Genomic DNA, 23,175 nt, shown 5'->3' on the forward strand with positions numbered 1-23,175 from the left:
TTCTTTGCCCTATGACCAACAAGATCAACATTTCATTGCATGTATGACCAATGCATTTGATATAGCTGAAGATGACAGTAAAAAATACTTTGGCTCGACATGCTGGCACACAGCTGACTGGAGCATGTTCTGTGTAGGACCCCTGCCGTGCCTCAGCCTTACGCACGGCCTTCAGAACATGCGTGTGTGTCCACACACGGTCGCTCCATCCCCCGCAGATGTGGTAGCGGGGGATGCCTGTGTTCTAAGTTCACGGCAAGCTTCATCCACTCTTCCGTGACTGCACCTTGCACTGTGCAGTGATGGGACCCCGTACTGCGCTAACAGCCCCCACTGGCAGCAGATTCCCTGTCGTAGGCTCAGCGCCATTTTACAGGCGATTCACCAGCACCTGTGTCGCCTTTCAGAGTAGCTCAGAAGAAGCAGTGATCCGGGGTAGTCGTATGGGGGCCGGACCGCATGCAGCCACCACGAAAAGGTAAAATGACAGCTCTCTCACACACACGCACACACACAATGTCCGAGACCTTCACAGGGCCCTGACATAAAATCAATACTGCGACCACAACAAACTGTCTGTTCTCCAAAGTGCAGCTTTTAAAGCGTAGAAAAAGGGCACAGCGGGAGGGGGCGGTGATGTGGGGGGGGGGGCAGGGGCTTCCACACCCACACACAACCTTTAAAAGACATTAACCTGCTTGTGCTCTGAGCAGGGGCTGAGCACTCCCCCTGCGTGCGCTTTCACTCAGCCCCCGAGGACACCGCGCACTCCGGGCTCGGCGCTCTAGCAGTCTGGCACGCCGGCCGTCCCTGACCTACGCCCCACTATGTGGGCGCTATTAGAGGATGCCAGAAACTGCTGCTCAGTGATGCGAAAACCATCATCTCCACACTGCACAAGAGCCCAGGGGAGCTGTGCTGGCCGGCGCTCAGCCCAGCCGCCGGCTACAGCTGGTATCAGCTGGTATCAGCTGGCCGGAGCTGGTCACAGCTGGTCAGGGGTGCAACCAGCGTCTGGCCAATCTGTTTATCATCTCACACAGGCTTGTGCGCACACACACACACACACACACAGGCAAACAGACACACAGTCCAGATATTGATATCTTAATAGGGAAACTCCATTCATTACTATGGGTATAGCCCTAATCCCAAACATGACAACCTTAACCACTAACCAGCCCTAACCTTAACCATAATTAACCAAACAAAATAAAAGACTTTTGGCATTTTTAGGTTTTCGATTGTCTTCACAGACTTTTATAAAATGGAGGCTATCCTTGTGCAGACCGAAAAAATGTCCCAAGGTAAAAAGTTACAGGTTTTTATCAAATCGTGGGGAAATATGGTCACACACACACACACAGTTAATATATTTCTATATTCAGGGGGGGGGCTCTTCATTAATTTATATCAACATAAACCTAATCCTACCTATTATAACCATAATGCCTACCCAGCCCCAGCCTTAACCTAAAGTAACCAAACAAAGCACAACTTTTGGCATCTTTAGTTTTCCGATTGTACTCACAGATTGCTCTTGTGGGTGCTGAAAAACAATGTCCCCACACACACGGAGGAATCGTTCAGTGAGGCTGCTGCTCTGTGGGGGGGGTGGGGGGAAGAGAAGCACCAGCAGGAACTGTCAGTTCCTGGACCAGCCCCGACACACACAATAGCTAAAGAATGAAAGGAACCGGAGTGGAGCAGAGATAGCGGCCAGCAGGAACTGAGCCGGAGCCGCTGCGTATCACGCTCTCACTCACCGTGAGCCGGGATGCTTGGGTCCTCAGGTAATTACTGTGGGAAGCTTTGGGGGGGGGGGGGGGGGGCAGTATAGGAGCATGACCCTGCCTTCACTGATAAACACCCGGAAAAACAGGGGGCCCCAGCCAAGCACAGCTGCCACATGCCCTCTTAATGTGGATTTAATTCCCACTGTGTGACATTCAGCTCTCCTCCCCAAACATTGCACGCTTTTCATTGTTACAGCTGATTTGATACATTATTAATGGCAAAGGGGAATGAGAAACCTGCTTGCCGTTACCCTCTCAAGCTTTCAGACACTCGCTTATTTGTTTATCTACCTGTTTATAATATCGGTGCCTATGTGCAATGCTGCGCAAGCTAAACTCTTCTTATGCATACAAACACACACACACACGATGGTTCATTGCTGCAGAAAGAAGGGCCCCCTGTGACACATCCATAACCCCGATGAATACACACTTCCCAACGCACCGTACCGAGTCCCCAAAGGAACACCATGCTGACACCATGCTGACTGCAGCGGTGACCTCGCCCCAGCTGGCCCAGGAGACCCCAGCAGTGCCCCGGCCTCGTCACTCCGCACCGAGGGGAGGCTCCGAGTTACTCCACGGGCCCGTTCATGTTTCCATGGCGACGGGCGCCACAGCTATGTTGCCTACAGCAGGCCAAAGCATGGAGCGTGTGAGGCGGGACGCTAAGCGAAGTTAGCATTGGCGCTGAGAGATGGATCACGCCAGCACGGGTGAGATCCGGCGGCACGTGGGATGCGAGCCGCTCAGCCTGTCGCCTCCCATCCGACCTCCCGGGCCACATGAGCCAATAGTGTCTGTGGCCAGACAGCAGCAGTCTGCTGGGGGGGGGGGGTGGGTACAGACAAAGGACACCACACGGGCCACTGCCTGTGAAGACAGAAAGCTGCGCCTATAATCGTTAGGTCGCTGGTTCAAATCCCAGGATCAGCAGAATGTTTTCACCGTTGTCCTTGAGCGAGACCCTTAACCCCCAATCTCTCTAACATACTGCTGAGCCGACACCCCCACAAACACATTGCATCACAGTCCCCCCAGCATAATGTACGAAACTCAGAATGCAGCTGAGTAATTGAACACAAGTGTGGGATTCGCACTGCCGTGAACCTTCTTTCATATGATAATCAGGAACAAAAGCGTTTGGAACAAACCGTCCTCCCGGTGCCAGCGTCTCCCCCAAGGAGGCGAATGCAACACGGACGATCCTTTGAGGCCACGGCTGGCGTGTGTGTTGATGGGGGGGGGGGTGCGTATCTGCCCTTTGCACCTCCGCTTTACAAAGGAATAGCCTACAGCCGCACACATTCACATATCAGATGAGAGAAGCTGAGCAGGAAGGAATGACAGGTGAAGTAGCTAATTAGCCTCTTAAATACAAAAGGGTGACCATCCTGGCCCATTATAATCTTCACCATTCCGCCGGCCATTCTGGAAGCTTTCGTATGCGAGGTCTATAAACTCTGGAAGCTCCAGTAAATGTTACTGCTGAATCTTCAGCCCATTTTGGTTTTGCGTACGTTAGAAAAGGAGTCCACCACATTGCATCACAGTCCCCCCCCCCCGCAGCGTGTAGCAGTGTGTGTCGCTGAGAGGGAGAGGGCCGGCTCCCACAGAGGCTGCAGCTTTGGTTCAGGACCGGCGTTACCGCCTCTGCACGTCATTCCCCAGCACCAGAGCGCTGGCTGCCAGCAAAGCACAGACCCACATGCGATACTCAGGAGCTCCTGGCTCGACGTGCCTTCAGACTGGCAGCGTTTCCCATATGGCACTGGAACGTACTGGGGGGTGGGGACAGCTTAACTTAACTTCACAAACATAAAATTGCAGCTGCTCCATTATAGGTGATCCCTGTGCAGCTGTGAATTATTATGTGGACAATTTAATACAGCAGAGGAAGCGGCAGATTAAGACCCTGCCTCGGCTTGGCCGCCGAGCTGCAAACGCGATCTTCAGCGGGACACCGGCAAGGCCAGTGGCCCATTAGCGAAGTTAGTTCCCATGGGACCCAGAGGGACATACGCTGCCTTCTGTGCCCCAGTTCGGGGGGAGAGGGGGGGGGACAGCATTCTCAATGAGCTCCTTTTTTCACGGCCGAGTCAGTATCCCGAAAGTTCGCAATTTGTCCCGCCAACGGGGGAGCATTAAAACCAGAGCCGACGCTTTTTTTTTACAGTCATGGAAAAAGTGAAAAACACACTTTCTGAAGATGTCATTGGTATGGAGTAATGACAAGCACATGTGAGAGCGCGGAGCACGGAGCGCAGGCGGGTGACAGTCAGCACCCACGGTACCGAGAGACATGGGATGCGTGTCGTATAAAGGACGCTCACTGCTGAACTGTGGTAGAGGGAAAAAAAAAACAGATGTTGGTAAAAAAGATATAAAGGCACATGGAAAAGCAATTACTGGCACACGCAGAACATCTTCAAACATTTAACCTTATATGGTTACGCAGATTCATACTGGCTGCCATTTATTGTTCGCTAAGGGGATCTGCATTTCTTTTACATGGTGTAATTACGACCACCTCTCAGAATATTCACAACAGTGTGTCACACGTGCTAGTGGTGTACCGATGTGGACATTTTAGCCCATACTGATAAATGAAGCATTTTTTACCGATAGTGACTAACATCTGAGCTCCACAAATCCTGTAGTGAAACTGCCGTCGGTGACGAAGATCCCAGGAATGTGTGTAGCGACCACGTCGTATAATGCCGAAAGGGGGGCATCAGAGAAGCAGCATGGACTGGGAGACTGTAGCGAGGATCTAAGTGGTGAATGAGCCGACAAAATCCCTCGGAAATGGCGGATGCTCCAATGCGATCATCTCCATTATTTTTGTAGTTATGTCATTAGCTCTGGTGCTGTTAACTTTATGTTTTTACCAAAATCTAAATAAATGACCTGCGATGGGCTGGCCCCCCATCCAGGGTTGTTCCCTGCCTCGTGCCCATTGCTTCCGGGATAGGCTCCGGACCCCCCGCGACCCAGTAGGATAAGGGGTTTGGAAAATGGATGGATGGATGGATAAATAAATGACTGCATGAACATTGTGGACCTTCTCCCTGCCAAGAGCTACAGCAACACCTTCTATTCCACGAGACCCTAAAGGAGGGGTACCACAAGACCTCCACGAGGTCCACAGATCATAATACTAAACAGTATTCCTGACTATGGGTTTCCATGTTCGGGGAAAGTGGAGTGTCCATCACTCTCCCAGTCTCCCTCCAGTCCATCCCTGTCCCCTCTCCCAGTCTTCCTCCCGTCCATCCCAGTCCCCTCTCCCATTTTCCTATCAATCCCTATCCCCTCTTGTGGTCCAAAGGAACGTCATATTACCGTGATGACCAGATTTAAGCAAAGTGCTTTGCTGCCGCTGTTCCTGTCCTGAATTCCCCCCCCCCCCCCCCCCCCCCACGTTCCATGTTTTCATTAGAGGCTGAGGGGCTTTCAAGCCTTTTGTTAGGCATCAGCTCCCCCAGTTTCCCTGAGAAATAACAATCACTGTAGCCCATAGATCCACCTGTCCAACAGCAGACCCTTTAAACGCACTGCAACACTGTACATCCTGAATTCACATGAGTCATTGAACAGATGGACGTGAACAGCGATATCTTAACAGTCATATCATCTAAAAAGGAGACATTGTGGATAGACAAAGTAAGAAGGTGTCAGTGGTGAGACGGTACTTCGGCCATTTAAAATCTGACACCAACAGACTGGTGTTGTGAACTGTAAACTCTGAGAAAAACTTGTGCCATTTAAACTGGAAATACTGCAAACTAATTTCACCAGCTTTGCCATCCAGTACAACATAGAGAATGCAAGTGCTTACAGTTAAAAAAAAAAACACCCACCCAGGGACACAAAGCACCCATGGCTGGGACACAGAAATCCAAAGGAGGCCCGGGGGCCATCCTGCTCTGGGGGGAGGCTGGGGATCTCACAGGTGTGGCTTAGCATAGCTCCAGAGCCCAACCATTGAGGGTCTCATGGGACAAAAGGTGTTGCTGTAGCAGATGCATCTCAGAGGCTTGAACCTGCCAGACAACAACAGCAGACACAGTGCAGAGGCCTGAACCTGCCAGACAACAACAGCAGACACAGTGCAGAGGCCTGAACCTGCCAGACAACAACAGCAGACACAGTGCAGAGGCCTGAACCTGCCAGACAACAACAGCAGATACAGCACAGCGGCCTGAGCCTGCCAGACAACAACAGCAGACACAGTGCAGAGGCCTGAACCTGCCAGACAAGAGCAGACACAGTGCAGAGGCCTGAACCTGCCAGACAACAACAGCAGACACAGTGCAGAGGCCTGAACCTGCCAGACAACAACAGCAGACACAGTGCAGAGGCCTGAACCTGCCAGACAACAACAGCAGACACAGTGCAGAGGCCTGAACCTGCCAGACAACAACAGCAGACACAGTGCAGAGGCCTGAACCTGCCAGACAACAACAGCAGACACAGCACAGCGGCCTGAACCTGCCAGACACCAAGAGCAGACACAGTGCAGAGGCCTGAACCTGCCTCTGGAGACCCTGTGATGCTTTTCCTCTTGTCACATGGCAGCCCAACCAAACCCCTCCCCCCCAGAGCACCTTCACCCTCCCTGAATCGTTTACCCTTTTAGAGCTTATCTTTAAATGTAAATTCTGTGACAGGAAAATAGAGGAGCCAAAGATAACAGGTTACATCTTCACTCATGCACTGTTATCGAGTTCTGCATCGCTGAAAAGCACCTATTCAGTGAGATTAGCTTCTGGCAGAGAGCACGGCGACACGCGGCGGCTCTGTATTCATTAAACACACATCCTGGCTTATCGCAAATAAAAAAGGCTTGTCAGGATAGCACATTGTGCGTCTCTTTGCGAAGGCAATGTGTGTTATGGCGATTACAATATCAGCTCAGTCCATATGGAAGCAGGGACATAAACAGTGTGAGAGAGAGAGAGTGTATGTGTGTGTGTGTGTGTGTGTGTGTGTGTGTGCGTATGTGAGACAGCGAGAGAGAGAGGAATTCAGAGGTGGTGGTGGTGGTGGTGGTGGGGGGAGGGGGGTTAGCTGGAATTTGGAATTAAAATTAGCAGAGAGACAAGGCAGAGGAGGGAAGATGAAGTTCTAGGGTATTGGTAGGCAACCCTGATCCTGTAGGGCCCAGGTTCCAGCAGGTTTTCTATCCTACCTGATGAGTTACTATCTGCCTGAGATCAGTTGTGGTTCATCATAAACCAGGTAGGATGGAAAACCTGCTGGTTACCGGCACTCCAGGATCAGGGTTGCGTATCCCTGGTCTAGGGGCTGGGTCACAGAGGCTTCATGTATAGTACATTAAGTGGTGCAAAAACCTAGAAATCTTGACAGTCACCGGTATATTTTTACCTAATATTACTCATATTGACAACCAATATAGATACCTGCCGAACCTCCAAGCTTCACAAATATGTAGTTAAACTGACAACAGAGATCCAGTGAATGGGTGTGACTACCAGGTCATATAATGCAGGCAGTGAGGCATCAGCAACGTAGCACCAACCTGAGAGACTGCAGCAAGGGTCTAAGAGGTGCATGAGCCGAATGAATCTCTCGTCATCCCATACAGAAAACAGCTGATCCTTCAATGCAACCATCCCCAGTATTTTAGCAGTTATGTCATTAGTTGTGTATATTTAGACTAAAGTCTAAATATCAGCCGACAATATTGATCAAGACTGACACACCCGACCGATGCCAATGTCTTGATTTTTAACAAACATCGGCCGATACCGATACGTTAAGCGATATATTGCGCATCTCTAACCACATGCCAGCATCCCAGCTGGACGGGAGCATGGCTCGTCAGTGGTGGACTCCAGTGTCTTATCTGGACCTCCTCCAGATCTTTTCTCCTCAAGACAAATTACAGCTTTATATTTCTCATTAATATTTTATTGAAAGAGACCACTTTGTTCCATTACAATGTGTTACGGCAAAACACGTCCTTCATGCTCACCCTTATTAGTCTCATGATTCACTGCGTAAAAGTGAACAGGCTCAATGAATCTTGTTTCTAGCTTTTAAATATTTTCTTTTGAATTATATAAGACCTTGTAAATTCCGGCACTGCCGCGGAAGAAAGGCCCCTCATCATCTCCATTGCATTATACTTTCATGAGGAATGTAATTCAATAGCCACAGAGCCAAATCCCTCTCACGGATAAATTTGTAACTATCAACGCCAGCTATTGATTTTAAGCCTATATTCTGGGAGACTGAGTCCCCATCAATAATTCATTTTGTGCTCTCCACGGGTAGTGGGCTCTAGGGCAGTTGACTTTGTTCACATTAGAGGAGCCCATCTCCACAACTTTGTGCCTCAACAGCTCTGAATGACTGCCTGATAAAATCTATGGCCGGGGTTAAGACAGTTACAGTTAAATGGAGTCTTCGCACAGAAGGGGGGAGGGGGGGGGGGGGGGGGCAATGAAAGAGTCAGAAAAAAAATCCATTTAAAAAAACGACTGGGTATCCAAGAAAAGGGCGCGCAGCTCACATGCAATGAAACGGCGTCACGCAAAACAGAGCAGGGGTGTGAAATCACTCTCACGCACGTGCAGAACCTGTCAACTGACTCATCACACGCAGCTCAGAATCCGAAGGATGGTAGCAAAACAGCAGCCCCTCGAAGAGTATTTCCGACACACGCATTCACACGTGCATTAAACACCAAAGACTCACGAAAGCAGCGCATCACACCACACTGCACGCCACATTTCATGCTACGTTGCTTGTCCTGCCTCTTGGATAGGAAAACGAGCCTCACCGTTTCAAACAGCAGGTCTCCATCATATGACTCTGTGTGTGAGCAAGGTGGGCCAGGGGGCTGACAGGTAGAGCAACACAATCCCCTCTATGTACATGGGCACTCAGGTAATGTCCGCTGCCCTGAACGCTTACGGTTACTGAACTCGCAGTTAATGAATCAGTCGGCTGTTTATTAGACTTGGTAACTCCAGCAAACCCACAAACGCTGATTTAAATGAGTCAGCCAGCTATCTGTTAGCACTGGTACCAACAGCGAACATGCTACTGTTGACTTTAATGAATCACTCTGCTTTCCATTAGCGCCGCTACCGCCAGCAAAGACGCTAATGTTGACTTTAATGAAGCAGCCCTCTGTCTGTTGCACTGGTACCAACTGCAAACCCACTGACTCTCAGCATCTTGCTGCCTCGGCCGGGACTCGCTGGGGAGTTCGGCGCTGCTGGATTAATGGTCTGCAGATTAGAGCAGCAATCCACTGTGACGTCTATGTCTTCCTGTCCATCAGCTACATCCTGGGAACGTAAATCTCAATGGACCACAGCCAAGCACAGAGTGGCGCCCCCCCCAGCCAGCATGAAATAAGATAAGATAATCCTTTATTAGCCCCACAAGTGGGGAGCTTTGCATAGTCATGGAAGAAAGTGGACAGTACAGGAATAGAGCAGCAAAAATGAATATATACATGTACAGAGTAGAAATATATCAATATAAATATATGTACAACACTGTGACTGCACTCAAAGAAATACTGCACATAAGAAAACACTACTAGATGTGTATGTTTTCTTAGTTTTGTTAGATGCAAATTTCCCACTTGTGGGACTAATAAAGGATTATCTTATCTTAAATAAACACCACATGAACCTAACTTTGGGACATCTATATTTCCATGGGTCTTTGGTTCTGTTCTGGACATTTCCCGTCCCTGAACGTGTCCTGCAAGAGCCTGTCGCTGTGCTCCGACAACCTCTGACCGAGTCTGCTCTCCTCTGGGCCAGAAAGACAGAGAGAGATTCCCACAGCAGAAAAACAGCATCAGGGCCTTCAATCTAAGCCTCACCGCCCCCAAAACTTCAGCTTCACTTTTCAGTCATGTGAAGGCCACTTGTGTGCGGCAAAGTCACAATGGGAGAAGAAATAAACATCAAGACGGACTGAAAAGATGCATCTGACAATTGGGGCTGTGCTGGGTTTTCAAATGCAAACGTCCCCAGAAGTGAACCTTTCAGACGCACCCAACTCCCAGGAAAGTGGGGAGCTAAGGGGCTCCACAAGGCCTCGCCGACGCAGCAAGCTGTCAGCTGATGCTTATGTCTAATGGAAGCGGGAAAATGTGATCCGACAGATCAGAATCGGCAGAAAAAGCGAGAAGAGCCGCTAACGTTGAGTCAGTGTCCATGTAGCCCGCCAAAGCCCCTCTAACGTCTCCATGCAAAAACACCCCTCAATTAATATAGAGCTCGACTTAGCAGGACAGCTGACAACATTAAACTTACAATTTGCAACACATCTCTCCTTTTAATTCATCTCCATTCAAAGCAACCTGTCATCTGCTTGGATTCATATTGCATAAAAACAGATAAAAGTATTTATGGATCTTCTTTCACAAATTATAGCAATTCTTAATTATACAATACTAAAGAGATGTAGATCTGCAGTTTATTACCTTTTGTGTAAATATTCTGCTTACACTATATAATCCTGAATATCCTTCAGTTTCAGCCAGAGTATGTAGTAAAATGCTAAATTCAGAGTGTATAGTCAGACGGGACATGTATCTATACTAAGGCAATAACAAGTTTATTTTAAGAGATGTTACAGCTGGTTTAATATATGGTTTCACCGGTTATATTAGTAATGTTTTGGTGCCAACAGAAGCAGAGTCCTTTCTCCTGACGGCCAAAACAAAGGGGCGGCGTGTAGGGAGGCTGGGCGATGGGGCAGGGCTCCGCAGACCGCGGACAGCCGCCCGGTTTCGCTCCGCTGCATTTAGGGCAGTAACTAAACAGGTAAACACACGCACGGCTCTGTCACTGCACGCGATAAATGACAGCAATAATGTATAAGCTGGGCAGCAAAAACAAAGACAACCCGGAAAATAACACGCACTTTTATAACAGGAATTTATAACGCTGCTGGAGAAGATACGCCTATGCGTTTATATGAGCAAAATCACTGACAACTGACACTCTGTCAACAGGCAGCACGATTCTGAGTCACCATAATATCGAGTAAACCAAAGCAAACTGTGAATGACACTTACACTGAAAGGGCTTAGAAACTCCCACCATGCGCTTTCTGATGGCGAAATTAATCTCCAGTGCCGGGGATCTTAAACGCGGAGTCCCAGCCGCGGCGGCGGCACCCTGAGCTCCAGGTCCCCGCAGTCAGTCCGCCAAAGACCCGTTAGTGTGACAGGACCCGGTCGCTAAACCCTGCGATCCCCCGCTACAGACCGGGGCTCCTGCCGGCGTCCGCCAGCGCGTCAAGCCGCCGTTAAATCTGAACAAGATGAGAAAAGACGTGGATGAACCGAGACGAGCCACGCCGCGCGCCCTGCCGCCGGACTCACTAGCGCCAGACGCGGCGCGCGCAGCAGACCCAGGTACGGAGAGGGCGGGGCTATTTCCGTGGGCGGGTACGTGGGCGGGGCGATGGCGGCGGGGGCGGGCGCACGGCGTAGGAGATGGACATGTGGCCCACAAACATTTTGGTTGGGTTAAGTATGTGTGAACAATGGTTATGGCTGGTCTCTTAGAGCTTGTATGGGCGTCTGTCTGGCAGTCTGCCTGTGTGTATGTGTGCAAGAATGCTTCTGTCTGTGTTTGTGAGTACATGAGTCTGTGTATATATGTCTGTGGGGATGTATGTGGACATGTATGTATTACATTGGACCAAATGTCTTCAAAATGTGATAAAACCTGTCATTCTGATCTTCTAAGGGCATTTTTCTACTACCTCAATTTTACAAAAATCTGTGACTGCGATCAAAAAAATAAAAATGCTAAATGTCTTGCGTTTCGTTTGGTTACTCATGGTTAAGGTTGGGTAGGGGTTCAGATTGTCATAGATGTGATTAGGGGTTTGCCCTTAGAATTAAATGGAGAGTCCCCACAAAGAAACAAATACAAACATATATGTCTGTGTATGTATATGTATGTGTGTATGAGTGTGTCTGTCAGCCTGTGTATGTGTGTGTGTGTCTCTTTCTGTCTGTCCATGTGTAAGAGTGTGTTTTTCTATCCGTTCGTGCAAGAGTGCATCTATCCGTGTGTGTGTGTGTGTGGGTGCATGTGCATGAGGCTGGGCTGATCCGAATTAAACATGCCAACATTTGCTCCTACGTGTGTCCAGCTGCCTTGCTTTCCTCCAATGGGCAGGCGCCTGCACACTCACCCAAGACAAACACGACCATTTTCACGACCATCTGGAGTTCATCAGAGCCTGACGAGCAGAGGATGCAGAAGCTTGGCCATATAAGAAAGTGAGAAGCTGTGTGTGCGTGCCTTTGTGTGTGTGTGTCTGCGTGTGTATGTTGCAGTCAGTGTCAGATATTTATGGATGCATTGATTATGTTTAATGGCAGGTTGCATGTATAGAAGCAGTATACAGTGTATAGAAGTGTCATTTTTTATTGGATTTGTAATGTTTATTTAACAAGAGATGTTTTATTTAACAACACATTAGCAGAACCTCTGCTATTTATTTACTATTGACTCTACTTGAGAACTACCAGCCAAACAGCCCCTGGGATGCTATTCCAGAACATGTCTTTCAGACGGAGGACTGCAATTTAGCACGGTGCAGTTCAGAGCAACCAGCAGAGTCTAAGCAGAGTTGTGACAGGATATTCTAGGTGAAGCTGGGGATGTGTTAGGTGCTTCCCTGCTGTAGATGGAGCCTAAATAGGCTTCAGTGTTGCCAGATGTAGGGAGGACATTCCCAGGCTGAGAAGAGCACAGTGCACTGAGGGGTGGGTACCTCTTGGCTTTCAGTGATCTGTGAAGATGCCTGGGTACACTCTGGGGTAGATGTGGCAATGTTGTTGCTTAAACTTCTCATGGTGTCAGTCGCACCTTGCCTTTCCATCCAGCTGTGGAAGGCTATGAGCATCATCCTCCTGGCGGGGGCTAGCAGGTCAGCACAGGGGGGAGCAGAGCTTCATGGACTTCCGAGAAGAAATCAGGATGCAGCCACTCTGGCTCACCCAGACAATGCCACAGTACAGGTCCTGAGTGGTCACATGATCCCCGTTGCTCGTATCATCACTGGCTACAACCCATATAATTTCAAAATCACTAAAACTTTAATCTGGAGTGTAGACAGTTGGGTAAATTTTTTCCGTCTGTTTTAGGATGGTTTTGAACTGAGGCACACTGGGTAGAAGGCTTTACTGGAATCCCATCGATTAGAGTGAGTAAATAACAGCACCTGACAGGAAGTGTTGTAAGCGAGTTACAGTCAATCATCTGCTTCCATAAGAAGACTTGGATCACAGCAGCTTCTGGGGCGCCGCTGAATTCAAACCCCCACGTGGTGCTTCTTGCTTAGCGGGTAACTGTGTCCACATCCATTTTAATGCACTCACTTCCAGTTCATTCTTATAGCAGCTTGTGAATATATAACCCTGACTCACATGAGAGTTTGCTATAGGATTCCTCACCTGTGGGGTCTTGCTGCTTGGGCATCATTCACTGTTAGCAAACAGTCTTCCAGTCTGGCAGCCAGGGGGGCTGAATACTCCGTTTAAACACCCGAAATGAAGCCATCCGTCATCCAGGGCCACATCTGCTCTCCGGTTCATCCATGATGGACTTGGTGACGGGGATGGGGACGGTGGGGGGGGGGGCAGCGGCACCACACTCCCCTGTAGGACTCGCAGCCTCCACCGGACCGTGGAACAGGTGGAGGTAGAGAGAGTGAGTAAACAGCCATGTGCTGCAGGGATTAGCGTTGGGCGCTAAGGCTGCCGCACGCATACTGATGAGAGTGCAGGCTCCGCATGACCAAGCCTCAGCCGGAATCCCAGCAAGCGGCTTCTATCTTTATCTGTGCCTCTTACATCTCTCTGGAGCACAAGACTTTAGCAGGTCTGTGCTGTTCATTTGCATGTAGTTTTTCACTTTTCTACTGAAGACACACAGAAAATCACATCATGTCACTCATTTCGCCAGAAACTGTGCACATGGTGGTTAATTGGCCAGTGAAAAACAATTAGGGCTGGTGGGCTGTTGCTTTGATTTTAATGAGTAAAGTCAGGTCACTCTGTTTAAAGTGGCACCTGACAAAGGTCACCACCGTGTCAGGAAAACTGCGCAGTGGAAGATTGATGCTCGTTGGCAGGGTTCATGCAATCATGTGGTAGGTATTATCATGACTAGAAAAAAAGAGACTGAAGTATTGAGTGGAGTAACTTATTAGTAAGTGAGGATACTGAACGTACCTGGGCTCTCGTTCCTTATACCTGGAGGCTATTGGTTTAGTGCTCTTGTGAGTATCAATCCATGAGTTGAATGTAGTAGACTCATTATGCTGTTGTCACAGTTACTACTATGCGTTCCGGAGCAATGCACCCATCAGTACGAGAGGCATCAGACATCCTTTCACCACAGCCATGTGACAGGATCAGCCATGTAACAGGATCAGCCATGTGACAGGATCAGCCATGTGACAGGATCAGCCATGTGACAGGGTCATGTGACTCACAGCAGCCTTGACCACTGCTAAGCCTAATACTAAGCATCGGTCGTCATGTTTCTGGGTAGATAGGGAGGTAAGGTGGGGTGGGGGGCATTCAAAACATTCAGTCAGCCAGATTTTAAAAGTATAGAAGGAGCTACAGAGGCTCTATCGGGACAGACGTCATCGCAAAGCCACCCTGCTCCTTGAGGTGGGACTGCTTTGCCAAATCATTCAAGTTAAATGGAGGTTTTCAGCCAGTGAGTATAAGAGGTTCACATTCAAAAAAGTGCAGTAATATATACAAAGAAATAGCAGCTGAACTTACGAGATTTAATTAAATGAAAGGGGAAGAAAGTACTTTATGGTAATGATCTATTGGATAATTAGTGAATGGCACTGCCAAGCCCAGTAATTCACGGTAACGGCAATAACTGTCCAATTGAGCTGGATAAAGTGGGAGAGAGAAGAGCAGAGCTTCACAGGTCCTGGGAAACATGCTCCTTCAGCTGTCCTTGGTGACTGTGGCCAGAGGGGACCCTGTCACTGTCACAGACACAAAGGCCTATGGGGCCAGTTCATGGAGGAAGGCGCCGGAACATGCTGGAGCCATGAATACACGTAGGGAGTGTGTAAGCGACACAAACATGCGCGCGGACATAATGTACGCGAGATACATCAGCTGCCTCGTCACATTTTAACTGGAAAACCTGTCAATAATTTATCAAGTCAGTAATGTTTCCAGTTCAGTGAAACCGCAAAGCTTTTAGCCAAATGTCTTTCACTTGAAGTAATGTTACTGCTTTCCGTTTTCAATTTCATTGAAATTTATTCGTCACACGAGGTTGTGGTCCCTAGAGGGACAGTAGTGAGGCTCACTTTCCAGATTAATGGGGCACAAGCCAGGATGAAGGCTGTGGTGTCTGTAGGTACATCAGTGAGGCTTACCTTCCTGATTGATGGCGGGAAACCAGGCTACAGGCTAATTAATTAGATTAAATACAAAAATGTAACAGCACTGACAGGAGCCGGAGAGGGAGGATTCTGGAGAAGAGTAGGAGACACCTGTAACAGAAATAGTGGCAGTAGCATCAACAGAGAGGAGGACAGAGAAAGAGGGAGGTGTTGAGAGTTGTTCTCGGCCCATGGATGAAGGGTCAGGCTCATCTAAGCACAGTATGAAGGTGGAGGCCCCAGCCAGACAGGATGTACACACAGTCGCATGACAGGGTAGAACATATACAGTCACATGACAGGGTAGAACATACACAGTCATATGACAGGGTCGAACATACACAGTCACATGATAGGGTAGAACACACACAGTCACATGACAGGGGCAAACACGCATAGTCACATGACAGGGTATGGGTGACAGACTAGATTAGAGCAATGTATATGTACAATACTGCATCCATCCACCCATCTGTCTGTCCATCCATCCATGGAGTTCTTCTGTGGGAGAAATGTTTGCTATCTGTTCCACTGTTCGTTTTAAAAAGGAACAGATCATATTTTTCTTATCTTTTCAACCTTTTTCTGTATGATAAATTAATTGTTAGGCTTGTTGATAGTACAATCACCCATATCAGAGAATAACTACTAATATTCGGTGAAACGCCTTGTATGGCTTCGAGTGTCGGGCTGGGTTCTGGTCCAGCATGAACACGCTCATAAAATAATCACACAAATGCAAAAGCAAAGAGGCTAGATTGTCATAATGAACGGTCCTCGCAGCATGAGGACGGAGATAATTGCTCTACAAAGGCTTAATGAAAGCTGGGGAGACACTCGAGCGGCTCGGCGCCGTTCGTTTGCCGTCTCCTGCAGTCGCCAGGTATCTCATAATACTCTTTATGCTGCAGGGTTATACAGCTCTGTCCGCTCGCTTCCCTTACATTTCTTACAGTACAAAATCAATTTCGCCTGTTTGACTTGCCGTATCTTCCTTAGGAAAAGGGACGGCCCGAGCTGTGGAATTATCATTTCAGTGGAAAAAAAATCAAACTCACTTTTCATGTCTGAAATTGCATATACATCTGAAGAAGCTGCCTTCACAGCAACACAGTATTCAGCCTGTACTGCGCTTGAAAGGAGTCCCTCAATGAGATGGGCCATATCTGAGCCACTGTTCAGGAAACGTTTTATGTACTATTTGAAATCAATTACCCAACAAACAACATCATTGAAAGCGAGAAGTATTTTGATGGAAGGGTAGGTGACCACAGAAAATGATTATTAAATTATTTTGACATGGAAACATGCACACATTTTTCTGACTGGTCTTGGCCAAGTATTACATTTCGATGTGGTATTATTGCAAACAGTCTGCACATAGAAGTTAGTACATTGGCAAATATCTTTTCGATGCCGCCTTTCTCCATATAAACATTAAAGAGTCTCTGTGTGTCTTTAGCATATACCTGGTAAACCACGGTAACATTCATTTAACGGATGATAGAAAGATAAAAACGAGCTTTTCGCCTGGGAGGTTAATAGAGTTTCATTACGCGTTTATCACCATGTGCCTGTTTTTCCCCATCCTTCCTGCTGGTGTCAGACATTGAGGGAGCTCAGCATGGATGTATTGAGGCAGGAGGATAGGAGCTGAGGGGGGTGGCGAAAGGTTCCCACTGGAAGCACACGTGCTGTCCTGCATGCTGATGGACTACCATATACATTCCTGTTTTCGGTACATAACCCCCAGGAGCTCCTGTTGGTCTTCTGAGCAACCTCTCTCCTCTTAGCTGCTTCATCATCCCTCTTTCCTTCCTCCTCATTTCTCACTCCTCAGTGCTGCCGCTTTAAAGACTGTCATGTTACAGCGTTTCACTCTTGGGAAGCCTCACTACTTATTCTTCTCACTCCTCTCAGCCCCTCACTCGTCATTCCTCATTCCTCTCCCCTTGTTCCTCATTCCTCTCTCCATGTTCCTCACCCATCATTCCTCACCCTGTGTTCCTCATTCCTCACCTTGTGTTCCTCATTCCTCACCCCTCTCCCATCATTCCTCATTCTTCGCCTCTCATTCCTCACTCCTTGCTCCTCGTTCCTCACCCCTCTTTCCTCATCCCTCCTTCCTTGTCACTCATTCCTTGCCCCATCCCTCATTCCTCTCCCTGTGTTCTTCATTCCTCTCCTCTCGTTCCTCATTCTTCACCCCTCGCTCCTCTTTCCTTGCCCCCATTTCTCATTCCTTACCCTTCGTTCCTCCTTCCTCACCCTTTGCCTCTCCTTTCTCATCACTCGTCTCTCGTTGCTCGCTCCTCGCGGCTCAGTACCGCACCTTTAAAGAGCGTCATGCTGCAGCTCTTCACACGTAGATTCTACATCAAGTGCTCCATTTGTCATAATTATGTGGTTGTGGGGGATGTCTACAAGAGGTCTAATCAATCTGATTTAATTAAGTGCAGTCAGTCATTTGAATTGTGCAGAATGGAATTAATAAGCACATTTAAATCTGCATTTTAAACTCTACTAATTATACCAATCCAAGCCACTTATAACCCTAACCCTTCTTACTGTATTTTTCCACAAATGAGAGATTCTGTTTCTCTTTTTCTACACAAATAAAAATCCTCATGCAAATGTAAAGATGGGAAAACAGCAACATCATGTAGCTTGGTGACAAAACCAAATATCTGAGTCTGATGAGTGTGTATGAAGCTGATTTACTCTTTACCCATAATGCACTTTACTGTATGGGCAAAATCTTTGCAGAAAAATGGCATCTCATCTAGAATGAGCAGGAAAAAATGCTATGCAAAGCTAAATAAACTGATAATGGAACAGCTTGTCAAAAAATAATAATAATAATGATAATAAAACTGTCCAAAGCTGTCAACAGCCTCAGTATAAGTACCTTCTCTCTTGCAAATGTGTATAACCATTATGCGGATCAGCTCTCTGAAAATGTGTAGCTTGATAATAAAGTGTGTGCAACCTGGCCAGATGTAACCAGTTGTGGGGGGGGAGGGGGGCACAGCAACCCTCAGGCTCATCACAGAAGGGAGCCCACAAAAAATTGCCAAGGAAACAGACTTCCTTAGGCCAAGTTCCCCTTTCTTTTGATAACAGACCATCATGCAAAATTCGCAACAATTTACCGAGGTCCCTCCCCCATGCTGTGAGACCCTTCCTACTCTCCTGGATGTAGCCTAGTGCTATTATGGTCTGGGCTTACCACCTCTGGATCATTGCTGCTGAGCAAAAATAAATAAATAAATAAAACAGATTTTGAGGCAAAAATTAATCACATTTTGTGTTTCTGAACCCAGTCTAGACAGCCCACATTTTTGCTCCTTTCCAGCCCCTGGCACATCTGCACCAGGTATTCGATGTTCTTCATTGTTTGGTTCAGGTGTGTTGGGAGCTGGGAGGCAGCAGAAATGCAGACTGTCTGGGCTTCCTGTGGACTGGCTTCAGAAACACTCTGTTAGACTGTCTGCTTGTCATGTCATCTTGTCATGTCAGCACCCAGCAACGTTATAAGTAGGACATTCTCAGGTGCCCACTGAGTGTAAGAAGAACTTGGTATGTATGTAGTATATAAGCATGCAGAGAATAACATGTGTACCAAGATCCAATATGGCTTTCAGTATTTATATGAGAACCAAACCTTCTCACAGAATCTTTATTTCTGTTTGTTTTTTCCTGATTCTAGTAGAGGACCAGGGCTAGACACAAAACGTCAGTAGGAATGACTCCTCCTGGCCAGTGGTTGTAATGAGAATTACTGAGATCTGTATATGGAGTCACTGAGGTTTTTATATGGAGTCACTGACATTTTGTATATGGAGTCACTGAGGTTTTTATATGGAGTCACTGAGATTTTTATATGGAGTCAATGAGGTTTTTATATGGAGTCACTGAGATTTTCTATATGGAGTCACTGACATTTTGTATATGGAGTCACTGAGGTTTTTATATGGAGTCACTGAGATTTTTATATGGAGTCACTGAGGTTTTTATATGGAGTCACTGAGATTTTGTATATGGAGTCACTGAGATTTTGTATATGGAGTCACTGAGATTTTGTATATGGAGTCACTGAGATTTTGTATATGGAGATTCCATTCAGTGTCCAGTGAATTAACAGAGAACATCAGAACAAAAGAAACTGGTTCCTTTAAAGACTTCAGATGGTTCATCTGCAGTGGGATCCCCACAGCATTTAAGTTGTCTTTTAAAAATAAATAAATAAAATTTTAAATTTGATGGAAAAATTGTGCCCTACCATGAAAACCATTGAATACATTCAGGTTCACCTAAAAGCTGGATGCAAAATCTTGCAAATAATCAGCAATGGATGGAGGCAGATTCATTCTTTATTCATTCTTGAACCATTTATTCAGGATCTACAAAAGTTTTTCAAAAAAGCCAACTAACTGAACTTCCTGTTTCCTGTCTTGCACCTTTGTGCCAATCAAATTCTTCTGAATCTGATTCTAGACAACAACATTTAAATAAAACTGACTTCAACAAAATGCAAAGCTGGGGAACGACTCTGCAACGAGTGTCTTGTGTCGAGATGTTTTTTTTTTGTTGCTTGTATGATCCTTCATGCAGGCTAGATTTCCCTTGCGGTGAATGCAATTTTTAGCTGAAATTCAAGAGGCTGAAATTAATCAGCTCGGTTAATTTGCTTTCCACTTCGATGCGTGAATCGCGGATCGTGCCGGCTCTCCCGGCCCCTTCCAACCCTCTCACATCCTCGCGTTTCCCCTGAATGGGCTGCATCTTTGTGCCTGATAGTCCACACACCTTTTTCATAACTGACGAGGGCGTTAAACCACAGAAGCGCAGGATATATCATTTTTAACGACTGTCTCAGGCTCTCTGCATTTGCTAATGGGCAAACTCTGAATAATTCAGGAGAGCCAGGCCGTGCCAGTTCTGCCAAATGTTTTTTTTTTTTAAATATCCCTTTGTTTCTCCTTTTTTTCACAGTCCTGCAATTTTCACACGTAATTGCCAAAGCACAGAGGGCAGAAAGTATGTGTCTGTCCAAGACCCTCTGAAACACACACACTCACAGGCACCAGCCTTCTTTGAAGCAGCACCCTGGCTGGCCAGCCCTGTAGGGAGCCAGAGCCTTCAGCTCCCTGACAAAATGTAAGGAGATCGCTTTCTGTCACTGTTCATGCTGTTCATAATCGGAAACTGCGGTCTGAAGTGCTGGGAACAGGGGCTTTTACTGGCTCCAGGAGACCCTTTGGGTGGATATTTGGCAATAGTTTCCTGAGTAGGATTTGAAGTGCTAGGAGTAGGAATTGAAATCCTGAGTGTGAAAATGGAAGCGATAGATTTATGTTGAAATTCTGAATAGGTGGAATACCATTACCATCTTTCCTTTGACAACCCGCAAAAAAAAAATAAAAAATGTACGTCCTGCCAGAGAAAATGCATATGGCAGCTGGTCAAAATAATAAACACCTTTTGATGTTTAAAATCTTCTTGGGAGAACTTGCAAAAATCAATTTGCATATGCATATTAATGAATCATACAAAATAACTGCCACAGAAAGGCCATGGTAGTAGCATTCAGAGTGGTTTCTTGATATCAAAATTAAACCGTTTGTTTTTGTGTACATGTGTGCTTATAGCCTCATCAGCTAGTTCATTAATCACAGATACCACGGCGCCTTAGTGACAAAAGCCAAGTGATACGTTATTGGTCCCCTGAGAAAAGATGAGGGTCAAAGGTCAGGTGACCCAGATGACCTGGAGTGAATCTGCTCGTGTGTCGCCAACCAATCCCAAGGAAGAGTTTCTCATTATCATAATGCATTGCAATCATTGGCTTTCCAGAGAAGGGGGGGGTACGATGATTCGATCACCCAGGTGCGAATGGGGAAGCAGGCCAGGCTTTCCAAATGTGTGCAGAGGTCAGCCCCCCCCCCCCCCTGCGTCTGATGAGTCACACAAAATATATCTTTAACCCTTTTAATGCTGACATTTTTTTCACCCGGGACATTTAATGTTCCAAGGAGCTTATCGTCCACAATAAGGTCAAATTCATCACACGGGTGCGTTATTTAAAAAAAAAAAAATCATTCCATTTCAAAACCTCATTGTTTAGCTTCACAGATCCCTGCAATGAATTCAATTTCATAGTCAAGGACTCGTCTGAATAAAACGAACACTGTTCTTAGACTGAGTTGATGTTGATACCTGCAGTTGATTATTCCGGAATAAAAGGGGCAGAGCACAAAACGAGGTGCTTTTCTGCTCTGCGCTTCTGCTGCTGGAATCACCGTAGTAAAAAACGGAAAAATACAGCATCACACAGCAGAGCAGTGCCTGCACTAAAAGCCCCCCAGAGAGACACGGGTTCGATCCATACTGTAAGGTATTTTTTCACTCATGTCTATACACCTTGTACAGGCATTGTTGCATGTTTGTCTCATTTTACTATGACACACATGTGGTGGCTAATGAGATGACAAACTTAGGATAGCTTCCCAGTTAAGGGGGGGCGGGGGGGGGGGGCATGGGGCATGAGTACAGGGCAAAGGTCACAACCTGTGTGAAGTGTGGACTTTTTACGATGGGTGTTCCCTATAACACTCTTAATGGCCTTGTTAGCGCTGTGGAACAGATGGATTTCAAGGTTAATCAAGACCAGCCTGATTAAAGAACCGCGTCGCTGATATTGTGGAGCTAAAGCTTTCTGACAAAAGAACGTTCCAGAAAGCGACTGAACTACACAGATGATTCGGGATACAAAAGGGCGTGACGACAGCACAGAACCTGAGCTGAGGGGGGGACGGCGGAGGTCATTTTTTATATTCAGTGATTTATAAACATCATAATCTCACCCAGTGTTCTGGCCGCACGGTTGTACACCATGTCTCTTTTTAAGGCAACTTAAAATTTATACATCTTTTGGCTGGTGCCAGCCTTTCATTCCCAGAGGACTTACATTAATATTTGAAAGGATATAAAAGCATTACATGCGCTGTGGTTTGGTTGTAGTGAAAGCGAGTGTGTCACAACAGAGGATCAGTTTGTTATGAGAACGGCAGCTCTGCGAGGCGGGAGTCTATCGTTACTCACTTAATCACCATTAATTACTTAATTCTGCTAATAATCACGTTAATAGATATCTATCATTTAAATACATCTTTTCAGTAATTTTACTGAATAAATTATTCAAAATTGGTCTTTGCTAAGAAAAGCTGTTGTTGTTGTGTGTGTGTGTGTGTGTGTTTATATTTATCACATTGTGGGGACCAAATGCCCCTACAATGTAGTAAAACATGTTACTTTTTAGCTTGTGAGGACAGTCCCCACAATATAAACCTGAATTTTGTAATGATCTGCGAATGCAAGTAAAAAACGAAAATATCAAAAAATCTTTTATTTTGTTTTGTTACTTATGGTTAAGGTTAGGTCTGCGTAATTGTTAGGGTTATCATAGTTAAGATTAAGGTTATGCCCATAGAAATGAATGGAGAGTCCCCACAATGATAAGAATATATGAACTGTGCGTGTGTGTGTGTGTGTGTGTGTGTGTCTATGTGTCTGCATGTCCTCAGCTTTCTCTTAACCTCTTAATGTGCACATCTGTACTCAAGCCTTCACATCTGGATCTCACATGTTCTGTCATCACTGTGGCGGGGGGAGGGGGGGGGCTGGGTAAGCACAATCAGTTCATTGTAACATGCAGTCCTGCTCACATTAGACTCTCTGCCTTTTCCTCCCTGTCCGCTCCTGACTCACAGCCACATGAACCCCCACCCCCCCCCCGGCGTGGCATTTTTTCAAGTGTTTTGATTTATTGGTCAAGGAGTCAAGCCCCCTCAGTCAGGACTTTGCATCTATCGGGGTCGGCTTCCAGCTTCATTTGGCCCTTTCACCCAAAGCAGATGTTCCCGAGAAGCCT

The 23,175-nt window shown here is 46.8% G+C and overlaps 1 protein-coding gene across 5 annotated transcripts in view; it reads right to left on the minus strand.

Annotated features, from left to right (window-relative positions):
• The window catches only part of runx1t1 (RUNX1 partner transcriptional co-repressor 1), a 38,013-nt gene extending 26,825 nt beyond the window's left edge, over nt 1-11,188 (minus strand). For all 5 annotated transcript variants that reach the window (XM_048993791.1, XM_048993788.1, XM_048993789.1 and 2 more), the window contains exon 1: nt 10,873-11,188. In XM_048993791.1, coding sequence (XP_048849748.1) covers nt 10,873-10,900 — 28 coding nt within the window. In that variant the 5' untranslated portion in view covers nt 10,901-11,188. The remainder of the gene's footprint in view (nt 1-10,872) is intronic.
• Between the last annotated feature and the right edge of the window lie 11,987 nt (nt 11,189-23,175).

Source organism: Brienomyrus brachyistius, chromosome 23 (assembly GCF_023856365.1).
Source record: "Brienomyrus brachyistius isolate T26 chromosome 23, BBRACH_0.4, whole genome shotgun sequence".
Lineage (NCBI taxonomy): Eukaryota > Metazoa > Chordata > Actinopteri > Osteoglossiformes > Mormyridae > Brienomyrus > Brienomyrus brachyistius.